General features: G+C 34.9%; 2 protein-coding genes across 4 annotated transcripts; both read right to left on the bottom strand.

Annotated features, from left to right (window-relative positions):
• Positions 1–556: 556 nt before the first annotated feature.
• On the bottom strand, positions 557–3,818 carry LOC127505169 (LIM domain transcription factor LMO4-like). Of its 3 annotated transcripts, XM_051880556.1 has the most exons (5): positions 3,258–3,801; positions 2,804–3,072; positions 2,032–2,128; positions 1,707–1,871; positions 557–1,617 (listed from the first exon to the last, which is right to left on the bottom strand). In XM_051880556.1, the coding sequence occupies exons 2-4, from the start codon at positions 3,037–3,039 to the stop codon at positions 1,707–1,709; spliced, it is 498 nt and encodes a 165-aa protein (XP_051736516.1). In that variant the 5' UTR covers positions 3,040–3,072; positions 3,258–3,801; the 3' UTR covers positions 557–1,617. The 3 variants fall into 3 exon arrangements, with proteins under 3 accessions (XP_051736516.1, XP_051736524.1, XP_051736508.1); XM_051880564.1 differs by lacking the exon at positions 557–1,617 and having other exon boundaries at positions 1,650–1,871; positions 2,804–3,056; positions 3,258–3,818; XM_051880548.1 differs by lacking the exon at positions 557–1,617 and having other exon boundaries at positions 1,650–1,871; positions 3,258–3,790.
• Positions 3,819–7,708: 3,890 nt separating this feature from the next.
• Positions 7,709–24,367, bottom strand: LOC127501997 (heparan sulfate 2-O-sulfotransferase 1). The gene is made up of 7 exons (XM_051874368.1): positions 23,936–24,367; positions 12,601–12,833; positions 12,217–12,302; positions 11,603–11,741; positions 10,221–10,318; positions 9,978–10,135; positions 7,709–9,893 (listed from the first exon to the last, which is right to left on the bottom strand). Exons 1-7 carry the CDS (start codon positions 24,057–24,059, stop codon positions 9,667–9,669), a joined length of 1,065 nt encoding a protein of 354 aa, XP_051730328.1. The 5' UTR covers positions 24,060–24,367; the 3' UTR covers positions 7,709–9,666.
• Between the last annotated feature and the right edge of the window lie 660 nt (positions 24,368–25,027).

The following is a 25,027-nucleotide window of genomic DNA, read 5'->3' as shown; positions in this document are numbered from 1 at the left end:
ATACAATTCTCAAGATTTCTGGAATTACTAAATGTATGTTGGGAAGGGGGAGTCTTCAAATATATAGGCTAAAATATAGATTCTTTTTAGAGATGCATGAACAACATTATGTATTGTTATTATTATTATACAGGTAAATTAATGTCAGTTCATTTGGATTTACTATGCACGAGCAGCAACTTTCATTCAGTAGGGAATGTTTCAATAGGCAATGCTTTAATTTTATAGAAACACTCATCAGAAATATGGACTGACAGTCAGACATGTTAAAGGGATAGTTCACCCAAAAATGAAAATTCTGTCATAATTTACTCAGCTTCAGGTTGTTCCAAACCTGTATAAATTTCTTTGTTCCGTTCAACACAAAAGAAGATATTTTGAAGAATGTGGGAAACTGAACAGTTCTGGGACACCATTGACTTCCATAGTATTTTTTTTTTCCTACTATGGAAGTCAATGGTGCCCCAAAACTGCCTGGTTACAAACTTTCTTTAAAATATCTTCCTTTGTGTTCAGCAGAACAAAGACATTTATACAGAATTGGAACAACTTGAGGGTGAGTGACAGAATTTTCATTTTTGGGTGAACTATCCCTTTAAGAAGGCAGAAGCATATAGAGAGGAGGTACATTAATCATTCTTCTTGGCTGGGTCACAAGAAAAACATCCATATTACAATAATTACAGATTAGGACATTATGGAATGGTCCTAAATGTATGATGACATTAAGCCTTTAATAATTTATAGTGTTTTATTATTTATTTTCTAAACATTAATAAAAATATGTTCTGATTTTTTTTTTTTTCCTGGATGCATAATTTATTGGATTAATCCTGCACATAGTTATCATGCTAATGGTTGCTTTTACTGGAAAATGCTCTTATCTTTTAATTTATTTACAGGCATTTCTAAAGTGTTACTACTGAGTGACAGAACTACCTTCAGCCAACAGAGGGTGGTGTTCTCCATAAATTCTGTCAATATATTATTCAAACCCAATAAAATGTATCACAGTAAGTGAAAACACAGCTCATATCACTGAAGAGATCCTTATTGGATAATAGGTTTTTAATCTTTTTTTTCTTTTTTTTTAAACAAAGCAAATATTACTTCATACACAACACACTTTAAAGATCGGTCCTTTATAGCAAACTTAAAATTTAAAACAAACAAACAAAACATTGTGATCTCCAAGAGATCATCTGTAGTGCTGAGAACCTTTATTCTCTGGATGCTGCTAGAATTGATTTATGGACAGGTTAATTACAGGGATACTGTAATTGCAGACCAGGAAGAATATCCATATCATTACCAAAAGATAAATGTCACTCACACACACACAACAGTGGAAGATGGTGTGTTTTCACTGCCTGAAAGTGAAGCACACATCTCCATTTCAGAACTAACAGACACCACAACTAAATTGCAGGTCCACAACATATAAGAAAGGTCATTCTGTGCAAAACCAATCCATAATTGATTATGATACGCAAGGATGCTTGCTGATATTACTTTTCAGCTCCAATGGTTAACCTCATTTAAACTGGCAGATATTACCATATACGTTGAATTTCCACAATATTAGACCTTCACAAAATGGACTGTAGCTGACAAAGCAACTACTGGGTTATATGAGGTCTTGAATATGAAACTAGGTGCTCCATTAGTGTCTCTTTCTTGGAGCTCAGCAAAAAAAAACGACGAGCTCAGGACTCCTGTTCGGATATGTTGTGCTCCCTGAGTGAATCCAAGTGGTCGTTTCTGTGCGCAGAAGCTGTTGGCCTGTCCCGCTCACAGTGCAGTTTTCCATTCACATAGTGAAAACGGTCGCCAGGTACTAGCTGGTTTTGGCAGACAGAGCATACAAAACACTGCACGAGTAAAGAAAGAAATTAAATTACTGTGAAGAAAATGCATTACGAGGCACCCTGCCCCCCCAAAACACACTTTAGCATATCAGCCTATAAACTAGAAGTAAAAATGTAGATCATTTATGAATGAAGTGTATGTAAATAGATCAGAGTAAATTACCTTGACATGGAAAACATTGCCCTGTGCTCGCATAACCATTTCATTTGCTGGAATAGACTTACTGCAAGCCCTGCAGACTCCGCTGTTTCCAAATAATCTGTAGTGAATATCATAATCACAGATGTCTTTTAATAAGCAAGTCATTAGTCTTTTTTCTCTTTCATAAACGCAGCAAGCCATTTACAGCTTTTAAACCTACTTATTATATTGCTGTTTGAACTTTTGTCCATTTTGTTCAACCAGAAATATAAGTCTGTCATCATTTACTCACCCCACTTGGAACAAAAACCAAGATATTTATATTTTTTTAGTATCATAAAATGAAAGTCAATGGGGTCCAAAGGTGTTTTGGACCCCACTGACTTTAATTGTATGGACAAAAACAATTGAAACATACAGTATTTAAAAAAAAAACAAAAAAACAACAACAGTATTTTCAAAATATTTGTGTTCCCCTTAAAGGAATAATCCATACAGTTTGGTTATCATCATTCTTAAAAATATCTTCTTTTGTGTTCCACAAAAGAATGAAAGTCATACAAGTTTGGAACGACATGAGGGTGAGTAAATGATGACAGAATTGTCATTTTTGGGTGGACTATCTCTTTAAGTCTAACCTCATATTTTATTTACTATAGTGACATAAGACTATATTGGACAAACAAAATAACTGCTTTCATTTATCCAGTACATTTGTTAGCTCAGGATGTGAATGATGGTAAAATATTAAGGATGACAATAACAAAACGGAGTTTTGTCCCTGTAGTCTGACCTTATATAGTCACTTTTGCAGAGGATCAAGCCACGCTTTGTGAAACACGATGAGCCAATTTCTGCCAGCTGGGCTTGGCAGCAGGAACACTTGAGACAGTGGCAGTGCCAGTATCCATCCAAAGCAAACAGGAGGAAGCGGTCCAAAATCTTGCATCCACATCCAACACACCGCTTCCATGCCAGGGCCCCCATTCTGACATGAGGCAGTTGTGTATTACAAGCAGTGTTTACCATAATAAATGGGTCACTACCTAGAACAGAGTGAAACTAAACAGATGTTTCAATTATAAAACTGGACCAGAAACACAGACTGTATTCAGTTAACGTATTAGGCAATAAATTTATTTAACCAGTGGGCCTCTATCTGTTTGACACTGACAGACAACAACAATCTTGCTAAAGTAAACAAGTTCACACACTTATACTTGTTTGGCATAAGCATGCGCACTTACCTGCTTTACAACTTCCAGATCATTTCACAGGCTCATAAATACAGAACAAACGATCGCGCGACAAACCGAGGATCGCGTTCAGTCTGACAGTTTGGATAGATACAGACGCCGGACCATATCTTGTCTTTAGGCAAAAAGAAATGTCACCGATAAAACTTAATTTACCTATATTTAAACTACGTCTTGTTGGCATATCATCATGAGGTCTGAGCATTGTAAGTTAACGGCGCTCTTCACGCTGCTCTGTTACCAGACTTCAATCCCCTTTAAACATCCGTGAGCTGACGTCAGGCGCGCTTCAGCCAATCAGCAGTCACTTAAATTTTGTTCTCGTGCTGAAGCAGATGCAGTATTTAGATGCTGCATTATTGATGCTATCTGAATGGCGCAGTCGTCATTTGACTATATTTAATGTACTATTTAAATTTTAATTGTAAACCAAAGAAATTGAATTGTCAAAGTGACTTGAAGTTTAGAAGAACTGCCTCACATTTCTCATGCGGAGTCGTTTACAATGGAGCCTTAATCACCCATATTAAAGACCTAATTACACCACACACACAGCGTCATGGCCAGATCACTATGAAAAGAAACCTTGACAGCAGTCTGATTGGGTGGTAATAGAAAATCATCCGTGAGAAAAGGATCCTGCCTTTCTTATCATCTGTCTGTCATTTAGCCATGATTACCATCAGATTAAATACAATCAAAGCAGTTTGGTTGAAAAGTGGTAGTCATGGGAACCTAGGAAAACAGTTTATCTTAATTCAAACATGCACACTCTAGATTACACAGATGTAGGAGCTGAGAGGGGGGAAAGAGGGTTGTGTTTGTTGGCTTCTGTCACTCATTATGGTATTATGTCACTATTCAATGCAGAAAATTAGTCTCTGATGACATGACAAAGCTGTAAGGGTGGCTTAGTGTTGATATATGTGCTGTTTGCTTTGAGGAACTAAAACCTTCTATCTCAAGGTTTGGTTTTATTTTGAGGCTGCTAATGTCTGCAACTGCACTCTGTTGTATGAGAAAAGTGCATTATACCTTACTACCATAAAAATCCTGTTTAATTTACATTTTAAAAAAGAAATTCACCATCAAAAGTACAGTGACAATGTTTCAGGTATGATGGGATGGCATATTGGTGAAGGTATGTTTTACAATTTACAATTATACATTTCATTGAGATGTAATGTTAATATAGGAATGTACTTGACCTTAAAATGTATGTTAAAAACAATAGATTACCACATGATGAATCCGAGTTCATCGCAAGTGGCCTGTCCAATAAATGTGGCCAATACTTGTTTATAGACAGAGCATAGGGTCATACACACAATAACAAAACACCATCAGGGCAACACACATGACACTATATACTGAAAAAAACATGAACTAAATTACAGAAAATGTAACACCTTATGTACGATACTACTATCAAAAATAAGAAGAACAAAACTTTATACAAAAACCATTCACTCTAAAAAATGCTGGGTTAAAAACAACCCAAGTTGGGTTGAAATGGACAAACCCAGCGACTGGGTTGTTTTAACCCAGTGGTTGGGTTAAATGTTTGCCCAACGTGCTGGGCAGTTTCATTTAACCCAACTATTGTTTAAAAATTACTATATGGCTGGCTTAAAATGAACCCAAAATAGGTTGGAAATTAAAAATCAGACACATAATTACTAGAGGCAACAATAATAATCAAAAGGTGAACATTTATTAATAAGCAATTTAATAAATGTTTATTGTTTAATTAATATTCATTAAACTTGTTAATAAATGTTCATTTATTAAACATTTATTAATAAATGTTAATTTCCAGCATATTTTGGGTTCATTTTAATTAAGCAATACAGTAATTTTTAAACAATAGTTAAATAAATTAAACTACCAACCAGGTTGTGCAAACATTTAACCCAACCGCTGGGTTAAAACAACCCAATCGCTGGGTTTTTCCATTTTCAACCCATCTTGGGTTGTTTTTAATGCAGCATTTTGTGCGTGTACACTCAGAAAAAAAATGGTACAAAAGCTGTCACTGGGACAGCACACTTTTAAAAGCTTCTAATATGTACCATCTATGTACTAATATGTACACTTTTGGTACCAATATGTACTTTTAAGGTACTAATAAGCACTCTTTTGGTACAAATGTGTATATTTTGAAAGGGTACAGCCCCAGGAACAGCTTTTGTACCTTTTTTTGTGATGTGATATCATGCAGGGACTTCTGGGAATGTTCTTTTACTGTTTTTCCCACTGTAAATTATATAGTAATTCATAGTTTTTTAAAACCACACATTTGACAGTATTTTACAGTATAATATAGTATAATGTGTATAATACATATAATACATATAATGTGATGTTAAACCATTTAGTTTTTCAAGGTCACTTACATATTTTTTTACTGTGTACGTTAAAAAAAAAGAGACACATGGACTGAATGCGCATGAAGCCAGACTAAACTCGGCATAAATGTAATTATCAATGTTCTGCATGAGCTATTACTTTTTTCAGCCCCTATTGTTGGTTTTGCCTGTCTAGATTTCCAGTAAACGAGACTAGCAACCCCCCATCTCCTGGATCATTATGTTTATGTAATGAGGTCACAGTCGTTGATCTAATGGTGGAGCGCAAAGTTTGAAATGTGTGTAGGAAGGGGGGCGTAATGGAAAATAAGTCATTTTCTCCACAGCTCCATTACTTTAATTGTTTACTGAGCAGAGGCATGTTGTGATGTTTCAGGTAAAGCACAGGAGTCACATTAACAAAGAGCATGAGCTGTCTGAACATATACAGTTAGATAAACATCAGATGGAAACTGTGAGACAGAGGCCTCATTACTTAGAGCTGGAAATGACCGATGTCTTTTTAGCACAAGATTTTCAATATTGCTCAATAATTAAATCTGCGAAACATTCGACAATGATGTGCATTTCTGTCTTGGTAATTAGAAGAACATTTCCAAACAAATCTACCAAATTACTTTAGCTGGTTATTTTATCGAAACAATTTCCTCTAATTAATGTATCCTTTCCCCACCGACTATAGCCAACAATTATGATGTTCATTAAAAATGAAGGGAAGCTCGACTGTCGATCAAACACAGAAAGGGATTGTTTGAAAGGCCCTTTATTTGTTGCTGTGACAGCTCAATCACCCGTCATGATCTAACCAGGGGGGAGGTAAAAACCGCCGACAATGACCATCAGAGGCTACAGACAGCCCTTCATTTGAGTGCTAATTAGAAAAATTATATCTCTGAAAGGCAGCCTGGTATCTGTTCCCAGTGTGTTGAGAGAGACAAGCTGAAGAGACAACAATGAGTTAATAGAAAAATTAATTATTTACACTATTATCTAGGCCATGCCATTGAAAGAATGACTCAATAATGCTTTAATTGTGTTGCTGATTACATTTCCACTGACATGGACTCATAAGCATATCACCCCTCTGATGTTTATTAAATGTATGTGCTCCGATGAGATAACATGGATATTGCACTGGTGCACATCACTGCTTGAGTACATCTCGATCTCATGTGTTAATGTCAGTGGTGAGCTCCTCTGTGGAAGAAGAGATGTTACAGACCAATGGGTTACACCCAGTTATTCTAGATCAAAGAAGTTTGTGGTGGTTAAAAAAGATTTTTTCTCCAGAAAAGACCACCGTTTAAAAGTTTGAGGTCAGTTTTTTTTTTTAAAGAAATACTTTTATTCAGCAAGGATGCATTAAAAATACTTGATGATCTATGATTGACATTGATGTCACTTTCACACTTAATACATTTGCTTGAGTGTGAACATGAATATGATTGTCTTCTCGTCCAGTATGCTTTCATATGTGTTAAGTAACGTCACAACGTCATACACCTTGAGCAAAATGATGGTTATGAGGTACACTACTGTTCAAAAGTTTAGGATAGTATAGAGTGGACAGGAAGCGAGGTGGAAGAGAGAGGAACAGGATCGGGAAAGGTCCACGAGCCAGGACTCAAACTCGGGTCGCCTGAAGCACAACGGTACTATATGGTGACGTGCTGCCCACGAGGCTATCGGCACCAACAAGTTTTGCTTTTTTTAAAAGAAATGTATTCAATAGTGACAGTAAAGTCAATTATTATGTTACAAAATATTTCCATTTCAAATAAATGCTGTTCTTTTGAACTTTCTATTCATCAAAGTATCCTGAAAAAACATATCACATTTTCCACAGAAATATTAAGCAGCTAAACTGTTTTCAACATTGATAAGTAATGTTTCTTGAGCAGCAAATCATCATATTAGACTGATTTCTGAAGGATCATGTGACACTGAAGACTGGAGTAATGATGCCTAATATTCGGCATTAAATTTTAATCATTTAAATTGTTTTTACCATTTTTTTTTCAAATAAATATATGAGAAAAAATGAGACATTAAAAATAGTACCAACCCCAAACCTTTAAACAGTAGTGTAGGTTTAATTTGTGTTTGTGTTGTTAGCAACAAAAAAGGCAAAGAATATTAAAAAATAAACAAATGAAGTCTAATACAATTTTCCTATAATGAATGCTACTTATTTTTCTATATTTCAGCTTCTCCTTTGTTTAAAAAGAAACTACTTTTAGAGAAACAGACTGTGCCATTTTATCAAAATTATAATGATAAGGGAATAACAGTGAAGAAAAAAAGCTCTTTTTATTATGGCTGACATATCCAAAAATCAATCTGTTTTCAAATCTACCTCAGCACTGTCAGCAGAAAAGAGCAAAGCTCCTGGAGTCTCATTTATTTAAAATGAAAAAAAATAAAGCAAATACAGGCCCACATGGTGGCACTGCAAAAGAAAGATAGTAAAACTGATAGCTATAGGCTACTCTAGTGATTCATATACAGTACAGATTGGTTTTGATTATCTGAAAACATTCAAAAGAATCTGTAAAACCCCAAAATATATATATTTTTTAAAGTAGCAAGTGATAATCTGTCACAAAGACCTACTGTTCTACTCATATTTTGTCTTGGAGATTTTAGGGGCAAATGTGCAATCCAGCACCCATTACATGCACAAATGTGTAGTTGATAAAGGTCATGTACAGAGAAAAACTCAAATTGTATAATGTACTCAGGAGACAAATTTCCATTTTCAAAAAGACATCAGTTCCACTCTTGTAGTACCATTAACAAGGCAAACAATTTCATATGATGGTTGCCTATTTCCACATTCATGTTGATAATGGCAATCTATGCAACTATACTGACATTTCACCTTGTAAAACAATTCCTCACCTTTTTACATGCTGAGATGTCAAGTCATATTTACACTGGCTGTAAAAACAGCTCTGTGTCACATAGAAAAAAAGGCACAGTCTTTCAATGAACACATTTAAAGTCAAAGATCTCTAAATCATAAAGCAGCAAACTAATGGTATGTTTCCATGAGAGGCTTGACAAGTCTTTGAAATAAAGTATGTCTGAACAATATATATATATATATATATATAAAAACATGATAATTCAGACGTAAAATATATAAAATCAAGTTTTAAAGAAAAAATAATATGCTGCTTACCAAGAACCAGTAACGGTACAATAATCCACATGCAGATATAGTTATGTTTGCTTTTGTTTTTATCTTCAATTCTTTATCCTCCCACATTTCAATGTTTGGTCCAACTGTAACTGTAATGACCAGTATCTACATAAAAATATATTTTCTGAAATAGCTGAAAAACTGCAGGGATGAACCCCAGGCAGAAGGTTCTGATTTAAAAATGGCAGACAGCAATTGTGGATACATTTTAAACAAAAAAGTCTGGTATATCAAAGACAAGATATATGTTAAGAATGTATACATCCACATCACATCTGTGTATTTCCAATAAATTCCATAAACAGCAAAAGTCCATGAAATAAAGTACTCATCATTTTACTATACTGAAAAAAAATACTATACTTTCTCAGCTTGATAAAGAACTTCAAGAATGTTTAGTAGTCATCTGTACTCTTTTTACGCTTTAAAATAAGATGTAAAAAGTCAAAAAAAAAAAAAAAAAAAAACTAATCAAAAAAATAACCATTAATGTATTAAATAAGGATAAAAGAAAGACATGTGACAGCACCTGTATAAAACCCATATGGCAGAAAGGCGGTGGTTGTCTTGAATAATGATATGAACAAGATCTCAGTCACTTTTAATGCTCATTTGAGAGCTTTTAACCCTTCTTTGAAATGATATGTATTGGGGGATAAAGCTCATGACAGCTGATTGGCCCCAAGACTCTTCCCTGTGGCACATACTAGTTTCAGCTGCTCAAAATGTACATATCCAGATGGAAAAGAGTCAGGCAGAATGCACATTTCAACGTAATGTGTCCTCCTCCAGTGTTTCTGACCACAGCATACGGCGTTATGGAGTCTCAGGTAGTCTTTGGGTAGATTTTCTCATAGAAAAAGTTCTGTGCCAGTAGGTACAGCTCTCCATCTTTTTCTCTCACTGCATGAGCCCGAACGTACTGGAACTGCTCTAGTGCAAACTCATAAAACTCATTCTCCATTTTCCAGATGTCTGACTGCTGTAGTCTGGCTATAGACTCTTTGGTGGGTGGCTTCTTCTCACTCGTTTTCCTTAGGTGCGATTTCTTCCCTTTAGAAATAGACAAATAAAAGTTGATCATATTAGTTTTAACGTGCTTTATGTATTCACTTAAGAACTGACAGTGCATCATACCTGTCCGATAGAGCTCGGTGGCCCCCTTAAAAAAGCGAGGAAGTGCCGCCTCCAACATCATAACAAAGTCTTCCAACTCCTCTGTCACCCCAACTAACATATATTCATTCACCAGGTTGTATTTGGCTTGCTCTAAAGCCCATTTGCTGCCAATGTTCCTGTGAAAAAAATAATTAAGAAAATGTTACAAGAGTCCTAAAAGTGGTATACCCGAAATACGTATAAAGACACTGAACAGCTTACCAGCACTCAGAGTAATGACCACAGAAGAAGGGAATCTGAAGCCACAGTTTCTCTGGAGCACAGTCAGACCCTCCAGCAGCTACACACTCATCAAACGTCTGAAACACATGCAGATCTTACAGTTTACAAACAGACTTTAGAATGTTTGTCAGGAATGTTCTGGGTTCAATATTTGATAAGCCCTGGGTATACTTTGTTTTTTTCTGCGTTTGCTAGTGTACGTGCACAGGCGAACGCGCAGCCTTGCAAAGCGTACTTCATTCGACTCGTATGTGTACACAGGCGTGCAACGTGTGTGCAGTTTTAAGGAATCTCTTGCCCTGAGTTATAACCCATGTAAACATCTTTGTATTCTTTCATGCTGGAGTTGTACAAATGAGGATACTTTCTAATCTCTTCACACAATCTCTCATCTATGTAGGCCTCCATTGTCGCTGTAGCTTGCATGCGTTCCGGTCTGTTCTGTTTATGCAGTTTTTCTTTGACTACCTTGTGAATCGACGGCCCCAGGACATGGTTGCCACCTTATGGTTAAACTAATTACTGCAAAAAATAAAATTAAATGGCCATGTGTGACCTGCACGTACAAGTATGCGTGGTTACAAAAATCTGGCGGTGCGCGTACAGTACCCCCATGCTCTTCTGATGACGAAATTCGCGTCAAGCGCACTGTACGCTGACCCTCACGTACGCGTAAAAAGTGAACTATACTTTGGACTTAAAAGTCAACCTCAATTGACAGAAAAAAATTGTGGCAAAAATCATGGTTAAAGTAATGCACTTAATATAGTAAGTAAATTAACAGGGCCAGCATTCAATAAAGTTTAAAAGCGCACATGTGAATACAATTTTTGGGACAAGTCAAAAAATTTTTTATTGTCATTTATAATAATTTATCATTTTATAATATTATTTTAAATTGTATTTATAAATATTATATAATAATATATATAGAGATAATACATTTTATATAATAAATATAATTTTTTATTAATAGTAACAATATTTATTAATAATATTTTCATATTATTATTATTTTATAATATTCTTTACTAACATCATAACCTGTCCAAAATATCATTTATAATAAAAATAATTAATAATAATGATATTTAAATTGTATTTAAAAATCCTAAATAAATATAAAATTCGATTTTAAATGCAATAATAAAATCTATTAATAATATTTAACGATAAAATTTATTATTAATGTATTAATAATATTACTATTATTTTATAATATTTTTTACTAACACCATAGTTGTTTTGTGAAATTAAACTTCAGTACCTTATAGTCGTAAAATTCAGAATAATTAAAAAAAATTGAATAATAAAAGTAAACAAAACAACTTTAACTCCCAAACCAAAGACACCAGACTCACCTTTTTGTCTCCTTGCTTTCTGCGTCGTAGGCCGGGTCTGTAGTCATCACCAAAGCGTAAGAAATAGTAGTAAGACACCAGACGCTCAATGGGGTCCCGGATAACATTTATGTAAACAGGCTTTTTCTTCACTCCAAATCTGATAAAGAGATGAGAAAGGAACTGTCAAGCTCTGTATTTCATGTATCATTCCTTGTAAATACAATGTATCAGTGCAGTAGGATTAACAGATGCTTTAGGCATTAAGGCATAATTAAATATTTACTTTATGCATGTAGGTACAATTTCATAAGATTTGTAAGATATAGCAAGACCCAAAAAACTGGAAACTACCAATATGATTGTTTTGTTCAAAATCAGCTGCTAGAAGTTTGCTGCAATTCTTTTCAAAGCCACCAGGAGTCAGCAGCATCAAATTTTTTTTTTTTTTGGGTTGTTGGGAACTTAAAAAAACCACAGTGCCTATGCAGAATGTTGGCAAATCACTCCTCAGTGATGTTGGCACCAAATGCAAAACCTGAAACAACTCTGAAGAGCATTTTTCATGCAAATACATTGGCCGCAACAGACCGAGGGAGTTTGCACAGGGAACGACAAGAGCGCATAATACACACTTGGTGAAATCCAGGAAGGAAACATGTCCATGGTAGAACGCGGGCTTCATCTCCTTCCATAATGTCACATTCTTTACAAAGCGTACCTGAAACATCAATAAATAAATAAATAAATCATAAAGAAAAAAGAAGTCAATCTTCTTAGAGATTCATGATAGAAATGTACCCATTTTAAGTGCCCTCAAGCCTCAGGATACCATAATAAAGGCACCATACCATAACATCTGCTGTATTGCTCTATTAAGGAAATGCTTTGTGTCATTTAGAAGCTGTTTGGAGCATTTCAGTAAACATTTGGATCCTTCCAGCATTATAATCTGTTGTTTGGATGGTTGCAAGTGGGAGGCACTAACAATGAGCATACACAAATTATACAAAACTGACCTGATCCTGAAGGGACATGACAGGATTATTTTTGGTGGTATTGATGTGCAGCACATGGTAGTGGTTCTTGTTGCACAGGTCATAGGCAATGTTGGTGAAGGAGGTACTGGCTGTTTTGGGCACTCGGTTGTAGATGACCACCAAATCGTCCTCCTCTACCAGGGCCTCCTTCGCCCCCTCTTGAATGTGTCGTTGCTCAATCTCTCGTACCTCATGTCTGGCAATGGCTCGTTCTGCAAAGGAGGGGGAGATATGTTCAAATGAATGTGCTTAGCCACCAAGACAAAAATATGTTTTTTGCATAATTAAATTTCAATAACTTTCCAACAAAATACTGCAAATAATCCTGCCATATACCAGATTCATACAGGAATACTCCAAGTACTGTATGTTCTAATTGCAAAAAATACTAGATGAATAATTATATCCTAATATGCCTTTTATTATATTTTTTATTATTTATATTTATGTATTCTGTTGTAGATTTCCCATACGCACCTAACCTAAATTAACCTCGTGTCCCTGTCACATACAAGAATTTTCCTCAGGTGAATCCCACTCTGCCGACAAAGGTTGACACCTAAGTGTAACTGCTCTGACCGCATATGATGCCTAAGAGTTACAGTTACCTGACTGCAATCAACCCCCGTCTAAGAGTCCCACTCTGAGTCGGACGATGTCTCGTCCCCTACGACACTAAACCTGGGAAACAAATTTCAAGTGTCTAAATTGCAGTGCTGCTGCACAATAACCAGAGACTCCAGCTGTTGTCCTTGAATGCTTTAATCAAATCATCAAATCACGGCCGGGAGAGTTCTCATCAGAGAATCACTCTAATCCAAAGAATACAGAAGGTTTTATAGGATTTCAGGTACATCACACAGTCAGTAATCGATTACTCATAATCATCAGTCTTAATATAATTGGTTCAGATTTTAAAAAAACAACACCTCTGCCACACTTACTGGCAGAGTAAATTTAGATCAAATGAATCACAGAATCATCAAAAATCATAGTTCACTGTTTACTCAATAGTTCAAAACAATTTTATAGACTTTTTGTATCTGTCTAGCCAGCACAGCAAAGTTTTCAACTGTTACAACACACAGTGACTAGTGACTATTTCTCTATTTTCAAAGTTAACTTGTTAGGCCTGTAGGAGAAAGAAATGTTAGTTAATTAATTAGTTTAAAAATTCCATCACAATTCTTATGTACTTAATTTTTTTGACAAAGGTAAAAGAACACTTAATTTCTCAGAACAGTCTATTTTTTGTTAACGTTTTTGTTAATTACATTATATATATATTAGTTCTGTCAAATTGATAAAAAAAAAAATCCCTCTTTTTTTTTCTGTAATTAATCGCGATTTGAAACATAGGAGTTTTAAATATTTTTATATTGAAATAATTTCACAGTTTCCCTCCAAATTAATTTAGAAACAACTTAAAGTATATTTTAAATATTTGTTTAATGGAATCTTTTTATGAATGAAGGCCAGAATCACTGATGCCAATATTGGTACTGATGTCTCAGTGATTTGATTTTTTTTTTTTAAACATTAATTATAGACATTCAACATTACAGTATGACTGAAAGCTATCAATTTCAACATTTACTAGGATTTAAAAAATAACTTTTAATTTAAGTAATCTTAAAACAATCTTCACATAAACCATTATAATAAATGGCATATTTACCTATTGCCTTCCACCTGTGTAACAGGTAGGAAATATACAGAAACTGAATAAAGTTGTCAAACACTTTACAGTCTTCACGGCATAAATTATAAATTAAATATTGACTAATCCTTATTAAAGCTACAATTTACTCTGTTACCTTTGCTCTTTGATTAACATTAATGAGAGACAGCACAACAACTGGTTTATTGGGCTGCTGTGACTTTAAGACCTGCCGCTGCCAAACATGACGCGGATCTGACATGCATCTCATTTTCTCACAAATCTTAAAGGTCTTTTAAGACCTTATTTATTGGCATCATTGTGTGTGTTATTGTTTGTTCAAGCGTGAAAGAGAACTCGAAACTGGCGTCTTTCTGTGCACACGAGTTGTGTGTGTGTCACACAGACAACATTCACAGACAGCGCGTTCTCCTTTGTCTTGTGGCGTTTGAATAGAGTACCACAGGGATGACATGTTTTTGTAGGCCAACCCGGAAGTTAGCGGCGCACGGGTTCCCTCGATCGAAAGCCTATGCATTTTTCCCATAGACTTTTGAAAAATCGCAAAAAATAAGCTCAGCTACATGTTTTGTCTATCAAGATAATCTTTACAAGTTAACACAACATTTATACATTTTGAAGCCTAAATAAAGTCGTCAGCTATAAAAAGCTAACAGTAGGCTATAAACGGACTACAGCACATCATGGTCGCGGATCAACGTCACCACCACCAAACTTCCTCAAACTTTATTTAGAAAACAACTTTATTTAAAAACATGCTCGCTGATTATGATCTGCGCTGTGTATGAATACTTATCCACTTTTTCCATGAGAAATGCTGTCCAAATGTCCTGTTTGTCATGATGACGTCTAAAGTCCCCGCCAAAGGAAGTAGTCCCTTTTAGCAATTTGTTAGCAACCGCCGTTTTTAAGACACAATAAAGGTTTAAAAATATCACAAGCGGGTTATAACTGGTGTGTTTTATCTCATAGATCAAAACGTGAAAATATTTAGAGGCTTTATTAACCACAGACCTTATTTCAGGTGATTTAGCATAAAAACCCATTCAAAAAAACCCATAGACTTTTGGGCAATGGAACCGGAAGTCCTAAAATGCTAACTCGCTTCCGGGTTTTGCCTACAAAAACATGTCATCCCTGAGGTACTCTATGGTTTAAAAGCATTTGCGTAAATAAGAGAGTGATAATATAATGTAACGCTTGCCAAATTATGACAGGAAAAACGGATGCTGTGTTATATATATACAGTAGGCCTAATCCCAGATGGACTCGATGATGGTGAGATCAGATCTCCGAGTGGAGCATACAGGTGTGGTGCCGAATTCCTACCCCTGCCAAATTATTACCCCCCTAGTATTGGTATGTTTAGGATTAGGTGTGGGGGAGGGGTTATGATTAGGCAATCAGATAGCGACTTCAATGAGGGGGGTGATAATTTGGCAGGGAGTCGAAATTCGGCACAACACCGGCTGTTGTCAGACTCCTTGTGCATATACAAAAATCTCATCGGATTATTACAATTAATGGCAAAAGGAAATGTAAACTGATATTTCCTACTGACACACTACAGCAAATTATATAAATATCTGGCTTAAAACTATTTTTTTTCTGGTTAAAATACTAACGTGAATAATTAATGAACAAAATGTAAAGGTTGAAACAGAAATGGTCCTATGGCCTTGTAATACACATGAGATCTTGAGATGGAAAATTGACAGTGTACACGATGTGGTGACAGTAGTGTGTGAATGTGAACTGGAGTCCGGGCAGCTGCTACTGTGAGGTGATGAAGTCAAGCCAACCACAGCACATTCCCGCCTAGCTCCCACTGCTCTCCAGTCTCTAGCCATCACATGTGGACAACTGCTATCGCCCATGACAACAACTGTTGCTATGCCACATTATGATGTCAGACTCTCCCACGACAACAGAGAATATCTTGTCACCCTTGCAAAAAGCAGTTTGACATTTTAAAATTCAGAGGAGAAAAAAAACACTCCTGAAAACAAAGACAAAACCTAGATAATTAGAAATGTGACCTTGTACTTGTTTTTGTGTGTGATGAGCTGTAATGGAAACGTTTGACTCTGAGGTAATAGAGGAGACAGGGTTCAAGCATTTATGGGTAGACGTGCATGTGGCAGACTGTTTCACCATCTCATTACTGGTGCAATACCCAGCCTAATGTAATAATATAATTGCAAGTTAATGAGAAAAACTCCCTGAACCATTGCCTATTTCCTACTTGATGGACACACAACTGCTGCTTTATGCTGAGTGAAAGCGCTCATTTAACAGACAGGCGGCAAGAGAGCCCTCAGGGTAACTGATGCTATTGATGACTGCAGAAATTCACTTCTATTGGCCTTTACACACTGCATTCTCTGATAAGCACCTAATTCACAAGTACAGTGACTTATTTCATGTTACTGTTTTTTTTTTTTTTTTTTTTTTTGTACCCTGAAAACATTACTTAAAATGAATTTTTGCAGTTACTAGTGTTTTTCAAGTGTTTTTTTTTTTTTCCACATCTACACAGTTTCCTTAAGAACAGTAATAAGTATGAAACAAACAAAAAAAAATTCTAGTCATAATAAGCATTTATTAAAATCTTAGCCTATGACACTTATTTTTTGGTCCAGATCTTTTATGTTATTCAAAAACACTTGGGGAAAAAACAATTCATACATACAATGTCTTGAATACATCTCTACTAAGATTAGTATGTTTTTGAATTCTAAATTATAGATATTTGAAGTTTTATTGTATTTGTAACATACATTTAAAAACTAGATTTAAGAATAATCAAAGAGAGATTTTATTTTTGTCATTGACCCAATTATACATTTACAGACAATAAAAAGATATAAAACATAATTCATGATGTGAAATGATGCAAAAAATGTTAATGGTATAGGTTATTGTTTTGTTCCAGTAAAGGCCAAAAATAATAAGATGAGCGAATGAAATTTAATATCTACAAGTGTCAAGCTGCTCGGGAAGAGATGGGGATTTACTGCAGTCAGCTGCCAAGCCTGACGCGTTATACTCTGACTGATGTCTTTTCAATGATTCAAATCAGGTTACGGTCTTTCCTTAGATAGAACAAATAAATCCAGTCAGATTTGCCTCTGAGAGACTCTACAAAATGGAGGTCACTGTGGGGTCATTTTTATGTTCAAGCTTGAAGAAATCATGCCACAACAACATTTACAGCCTTGGTAGAGTGACAAGGCTGAGTGAGAGAAATGGAGTAGTGTAGTGTCTTTCACACTTGGTTTGATTGCCCGGTCCGAACTAGGGTTTGACTGCACCCCTTCCTCTGCTGGATTATGTTCACATTATATTATTTGGGTCTGAACCATGGTACGCTTGCTTCATCAAAGCAGCAGCTGTTTACCTTTGCTGCATGGTAATGATGATGCAGGAGAAGGCGGCAAAATGCATAGGGTTGCTCACCTTACTTTAGATTTTGGTTTTTGAACCTTTGGTTTTGTTTTCAAAGCGTCAGCACATAACGGCACTTGTGTAGTGCAAATGTACTGCAAATGCTCTAAAGAACGCAGGAGTCAAGCAGAAATGACATTCTCTCTGCTTGCAGCGCATCAGTCAGGCTTTTCAGGAAACACGCACAGTTTTAATGAATCACACGTCATCAATAGCGGTTCACTTTCACAATTTAGTATGATTGCGTTCATATCAGCAGCAGACTGTACTTTTATTTAGGACTTTTTATTTCCAGTACTTTTTATTTCCAGCCTTTTTATGAGGACTCGGGTGCAGTTCGCGGGTCCAAACTAGAGTTCCGAAAACAGTGTTCACATCATCCACCGAACTCTGACATCAATTGAACCCCAGTGCCAGTGTTGGATGTAATGCATTACTAAGTAATTAATTACTGTAATTTAATTACTTTTCCCTTGAAAACATAAAGTAAGGGATTATTTTTATTTTTTCTGTAATTTAATTAGTTACTTCTGATGTAATTGCATTAAATACTGTATAGACTATAGATCAATTCTATAAAAAACAATAGCTAATGTTAAAATGTTATAATGTTTTAATGCCAACTTCTCCCTTTAAATACTTTGGTCAGTTCAAGAATAATTTATGCACTTTTATATTATTTATTTGAAAGAATTAAAAGCGCAGTTTTATGTGTATCCTTGTATTGTTCAACTGGTCAGGTTGATATGGGATTTAGAAAGTAATTAGTAATAATAATGCAATACACTTTAGAGAGAGTAATTAGTACAGTAATCTAATTACACTGTTGAAGATGTAATTAGTAGCTAGTAATTAATTACTTCTATAGAGTAACTTACCCAACACTGCAGGGTGTGCACCAAAAGTGCTAATGTGAAAGCACCCTTAGTAGTACAAAAGGAAAAACAGACCTGAAGTATGTCCTGTGTACAAAGAGGCCATAAAAATCAACTAAGAAATGCAGGCAGCTGTATTTCTTAGGGGCTTTGAAGGGGCTTTGAAGTTTTAATAAATAGTTAGTAAAGCATTAAGTTTATAATCTGCCCTAGGTTATGTACCATCTGGTTACACACAAGACGTAGCCCACCTACTGACACCAAGAATGTTTATATTTTCACACTTAGTGTGGGATTTGCTATGCATAAGTAAGATTAGTATGTATAAGGTGTAAGCACACAAACCTAATGGTTTGTTTAACCATTAGGTTGAAATTATCATCATCACATATAGACTAAACTGTATTGATTTGGCTTTCAGTTAACTCATAAAATGGATTTACAATTTACAGGTATAAGAAAGATTTATGTAACACTGACAAGTTACACTCAGTGTCACACATAGTACTAAATACTAGTGTACAATATCATTCAATATTTTGGGGTAGGAAAAAATTCTCATTTGGAAAGAAATTAATACTTTTATTCAGGAAGGTTGCATTAAATTGATCAAAAGTGACAGTAATTCCACTTATAACAAAAATATACAAAATATATACATATATACAAAAATGTATCATGGTTTCCACAAAAATATTAAGCAGAACAACTTTTTTGTACATTAGTAATAATAAGAAATGTTTCTTGAGCAGCAAATCAGCATATTAGAATGATTTCTGAAGGATCATGTGACACTAAAGACTGGAGTAATGATGCTGAAAATTCAGCTTTACCATCACAGGAATAAATTACATTTGAACATATATTCAAATAGAAAACAGTTTTTTTTTTTTTTTTTTTTATAATTGTAATAATATTTTACATTATTACTCTTTTTAATTAACTTTTGATCAAATAGAGAGACTTATTTTTATTCATATTTTTTAAAACATCTTACCGACCCCAAACTTTTGAACGGCAGTGTATATGATGACTTTATATATAAATATTTATTAGTTTGATGAATAAATGAATGTTTATTATAAACACATAAACTTATTAAATTTGACATACATTTGTATTACATATAAAGACTAAAGTATTTGTTTAGTTGGTAACACTTTAAGGTTCATTAGTTAACATTAGTTAACTACATTATAGTCAACATGAACTAGTAATGAACTGCACTTATACAGCATTTATTAAACTTCTTTGTTCATGTTAATTTCAACATTTACTAATTAGGGTCCAAGCCACTAAGGCGCAGGGCCCAACTGTTTTTCTAAGGAGAATTTTTTTTTCTTCCACCATCCGAGGCTTTTTGGGGGCCTTAACGTGATCAAAAACTCTAATCTGTGGCCATTAGGACGCCGCAGAGGCTGGGACCCCAAGCCTTAGAAACGGACGGGAAGGAGGGCCTCTATAGCACCACCTTTTAACAAAAGTGGGTGGTTTGTTTAACCTACAGTCACAAACTCGGTACACATATTGTTCTCATTAAGCCGGACAACTTTCTAATTTACACTCATTAGCTCTGACCAACAGGAAGTCAGATATTTTGGTTTAAATGTGGATTTTTCACACTCTGTCTGTCTGTCTCTCTGATTACCCATTTATTGATGAACTTATAAAAAAATTTTTGAACTGCAAATGATAACTTCACACTCATTTGAAATTAAACCATGACACTATATCACTATTCGGACAGGACTAGTTTTCTAAATGTTGTTTGAGTTACAATCATTATTACCTGACACCTGTGATTTCATGTACTGATTCATACAAGACTAACATCTGTTTTTTGTTTTTTTTTTACAGAGGAGAGTGTGTTTTCTAGACATCGGCGTTACAAAAGGTCATGTGCATGTTTGCGAGCATCACGTACGACACGTCTTTAAATTAATTATTTATTGATATAATTCAAATTTATTAAAAACCCCTATTTAAGTAAATTTCACATGATTTTATAATAAACTTGCATAAGTGAGCAGAAAAATCTAGACGTACCTTACTATTACCTGAGACTGACGTTAAAATTATCTTTGCAGGTTCTGTGATTTGGCTCTTTTTAAAATTAATGTTATAATTTTATTTTTTCATCGTATACCACACATATTGAAATTAAATGAAAGCAAGCTTTTGGTGCATAAGATTGGTGCACAAACGATAGCTCAGGGAGGTCAAAAAACACATGAAGAGAAGTGTTAGGATAATACAACATCAGCAATCACAGACATTCGCATTAAGACTGGAAATTTGCTCTGGAGTTTTTATAGAGGTTGTCTGAGAAAAACACAGACATAGCAGATTAGGACGATATTCTGCACTCATTTGAAATTGACCTATGACATTCTATGACATGAAATTAATCTAAATTTAAACGATCTCATGGATGTGGCTGTTGTGGTTTGTGATCATATGGGAACCAACTGCTGAAGTATATGTGGTGTATTCAAATAACCTTGACATAGTCCCTTTGTTTATACGCTTTTATGTTTAAATGCCTATTGTCCACCGTGCACAGTTGCCCTGAAGCCACCGGGTTGGCAGTGCCACCTGGCTTGGGCCCGTCATCGCTGCTTGCAGCTATATTATATTATTAAAATCTTGTTAACATTAGTCATGCACTGAACTAACATGAACAAACAATGAACAACTGTATTTTTATTAACTAACATTAACGATTAGTAAATACAGTAACAAATGTATTGCTCATGGTTAGTTCATGTTAGTTAATACATTAATGTTTAACTAACGAACCTTATTGTAAAGTGTTACCATTTAGTTTATATGTCATCCGCTGGCTCTGAAACCTTTTCAACAATTAACAGTGCTTTCAAAGTCTTTAAGCTTCATAAACACGTGGCTATTTTGGATCTAAAAATGTACAATAGTCAATGCGTTGGTGCCAAGCCATAACACATGGGCTTATGTTCTTTCAAAGCCTCATCAGGGCTAAAAACAGTACCAATTTGAAGTGTGTTTAAAGGGAATCCCAGAACTTCCATTAGCAAATGGAGACAAACTACTATCAGGTTAGATATCAAATAACTTTTCCGATTCTGATGAACCATGAAAGTGCATGTCAGCTGCCATCATTAGAGCAAATGGAAAAATAATAAATCAACGTTTCAAACTGATGTGACACATGAAAAATAGTCAGAAAACACTCCTGAAATATTGAGTCAAAGTTAATAAAACAGTTTGCACAAGATATGTACTAAAGAAGACCCCATTTGATCACAAACAAGATGTACAACAGGACGACAGTTTCAAAAACATCATCAATTTATGCAGTGCTAAGACTGACAGCTCTCTCCAGGTCTAACCAGATGGAAAACCTTCCTCTCACCTTTCTGCCTGTTAACAGGTCTCTCATATTCCTCTGCAGTTGTGCAACTATTCATAGAGCAAAAACCTGTTAGTTGATGTAACTCATCGTGGATGGTGGGAACCAGCTAACCTAAACAACAGCTTACCAATTTTTAGTGGAAAGAACGTCGCTTATTCAAACAAACAAAGCATTATAATAACTTGAGTATGGCACAGATATATATCTCTAGGTGCTGCTGTGAAACAGATATGTTGCAGAAGTGATGCGTTACAGTCAAAATGGTGTAGCATTTAGAATAGCCTGTACGGGACATGAAATAGCCCATATCCGATCGCTCTATAGGCATGTGGGTTTGACATGTCTCACTAAGTGGACATGTGGCCTGTGTTTGGAATCACAGCACTCAACCCAAATACAAAAGCCCCGCTGACGGGTGTACTTCACAGATGTTTAAAATAACTGATCTTGTTCTTTTCAATTGATTAGTTGTAATAAGCAGGAAACCTTTTAATTTCACAGACAGAATTGCAAAAGGGTTTTAAGAATACCAGGCTGAAGATATTCTTAACTTCCTTAGATAATCCTGTACAACGTCAGATATTTATAAATACATTTATAATAACATTTTTTATAAATCTGCTAAAAGTCAGCCATCGTTCTGAAGATCCTTATTCCATTTTCACCTGCTTCACCAGCTCACTCAGCTCTTGTTTGTTATACTTTTTTTTTATAAATAATATAAATAATAATAATAATAATAATAATAATAATAATAATAGGTAACTAAAATTCATAAGTATTTCTTATTAAGTACTAAGGTCTACATTTTCTGTGACACAGTCATGATATGCAAGCTCTGCCACATACACTACCATTCAAAAGTTTGCGTAATATTGCAAAATATTATTACAATTTCAAATAATTATTCTTGTGATGGTAAAGCTGAATTGTCAGCATCATTACACCAGTCTTCAGTGTCACATGATCCTTCAGAAATCATTCTAATATGTTGTTCTGCTGCTCAACAAACTTTCTTTTTATTATAAATATTGAAAATAGCTGGGCTGTACATTTTATAAATCTTTTGTAACAAATGTTTTTACTGTCACTGTTTTGATTAACTTGATTCATCATTGTTGATTTCTTTTCTTATTAAAAACATCTTACTTACACCAAACGTCTGAAATGTAGATTTTTTTAAAAGGTAATTCCTCTCATTTTAAACAGGTCTTGTTAATAGCCAGAAACACCAGAACTAAACAAAACTAAAGTGCTATTAGATTTAATATGCTTTTATGGTGATTTGCCAATACTATAAGGTTGACTTACTGTTGTGACAAGATGGTGAAAAACAGTTTGAAAGTACCATGTAGTCTCAATTCATTCATCACTGAAAAGATTTTTTTGACTTGCCAATATTCATAATAATTAAATAGTACTGACATGTTATTTCTGACAGTGTTGAGCCATATTGAGTTACAGGCAAGGGAAAAAAAACGCACAGTAACCCTAGCAGAAGAATAGTGCCAAACATGTTGAATAAATTAATCCAAAATAATGTTGTTTTTATTTTCTTCAGTTGAGTAGCCTGTTCGTCCCAGTCTTTTGAATCAGTTCTGATGCAGTAGTTCGGTAGTGCAGGTCAAGAGATACATGCCTCACACTGACATAGGAAAATATCTATTGCACAACTAGAGTCAAAACTGATATTGGATCTTGCTTGAATGAAAATGCAGCTGCTGCCTGAGACATGGTGGACCATGTAGTCCAAACATACACAAGAATGCCCAATACCTCCCTAAAAACAGTACTGAGGACACAACTCACACTTTTATAAATATGCTTGATGATAATGTTAACAAATTAGAGCAATACGACAGACTACGCTGATTTTTAGTCTAGAAATGATTTCAAAATACTTCATGGAAAGACTCTTACCCAGCTTCCCCCGTGACTCCTCAAGCTTCTGAATTTGGTTTTCCAAAAAGATCATCGCAATGGCGAAGGCCAGCAGAGCCAGGAGCTGAAACTTCGGCGGCATCTTTAACCTTAAAAGCCCCATCAAAAAATCCAGCACAGAGAGGACATACCAACTTTATGACCCAGTTCTATGGATGCAACGAGCAGTGCTATTATTTTATGATCCCCATAATCAGTCCTCGAATATAAACACAACAAACTACTCTACAATGGACGCTTACTACCCTAACAAAAACAGTTACGCTTAAAATACTGTATACTTTGTTGTATAAATCAGAATAGCTCAGACTATCCCGTAGCTGAATAGCAACTGTAGTGTACGCTCAGTTGTTGTTAAATCCTGGGAAGTAGAGGCACGTTGTGTCAGTGCGCATGCGCATTCGCCGGGTTTGACGTCAGTCGGTCAGCTGTCGCTCAATGACAGGAGAATCACTTCACTCCTTTACATTCACCGTCAAGACAACACGCCATATTTACCTATATTATATTGGTATATTTACATATACCTGACCGTGTATAGATGCAGATGTTTTTTAATTAAATATTTTATATTTTTATTGCATATAAATAAGCAAAAGCTCACCTATAAAATTAAGTCTCCAGCATTTCCAATTGGAAAATGAAGTTATATTTCATTAATTGTAACGTAAGTGTTATTCCATACATTTGTCTTGTGCGGAGAAACTAAATTTGCATATAACACATCTTTCGTGCCAAAAGGGGCTGTTGATAATATTTAGAAATGACAATATTATGGGGTATATAAAAAGAAATTCAGTCAGGTTTTTCCAAACAATTCTTAAACCATTGAACTTTTAAAGTTCAAAAAATAAATAAATACATAAAAATAAAAAATTAAATAAAATGCTCTAATCTATCTAATCTATTTTTTGTCCCATTCTTGTTCATTTTTATTCTTTAATAAAAACGTAACAATTATTTTTATTATTATTGTTATTAATAATAATATTTATTATTATTATTATTATTATTATTATTTTTCCTGTGGCAATGCATGATAAACGACAAAACCAGACACTCCTTCAGCTT

Source organism: Ctenopharyngodon idella, chromosome 2 (assembly GCF_019924925.1).
Source record: "Ctenopharyngodon idella isolate HZGC_01 chromosome 2, HZGC01, whole genome shotgun sequence".
Classification (NCBI taxonomy): Eukaryota; Metazoa; Chordata; class Actinopteri; order Cypriniformes; family Xenocyprididae; genus Ctenopharyngodon; species Ctenopharyngodon idella.
The sequence above is the reverse complement of the archived record's forward strand: the minus strand, read 5'-3'. Positions and strand labels throughout refer to the sequence as shown.

Coding starts and splice junctions, on each gene's coding strand:
- LOC127505169 (XM_051880564.1), bottom strand. CDS start 3,039: ATGGTAAACACTGCTTGTAATACACAACTGCCTCATGTCAGAATGGGG. Junction 2,129..2,803: donor TGCAAAAGTGACTATATAAG/GTCAGACTACAG, acceptor TATTCACTACAG/ATTATTTGGAAACAGCGGAG. Junction 1,872..2,031: donor GCAATGTTTTCCATGTCAAG/GTAATTTACTCT, acceptor TTACTCGTGCAG/TGTTTTGTATGCTCTGTCTG.
- LOC127501997 (XM_051874368.1), bottom strand. CDS start 24,059: ATGGGGCTTTTAAGGTTAAAGATGCCGCCGAAGTTTCAGCTCCTGGCT. Junction 12,834..23,935: donor GGAGTCACGGGGGAAGCTGG/GTAAGAGTCTTT, acceptor CCTCCTTTGCAG/AACGAGCCATTGCCAGACAT. Junction 10,319..11,602: donor GAAAGCAAGGAGACAAAAAG/GTGAGTCTGGTG, acceptor CATGTGTTTCAG/ACGTTTGATGAGTGTGTAGC.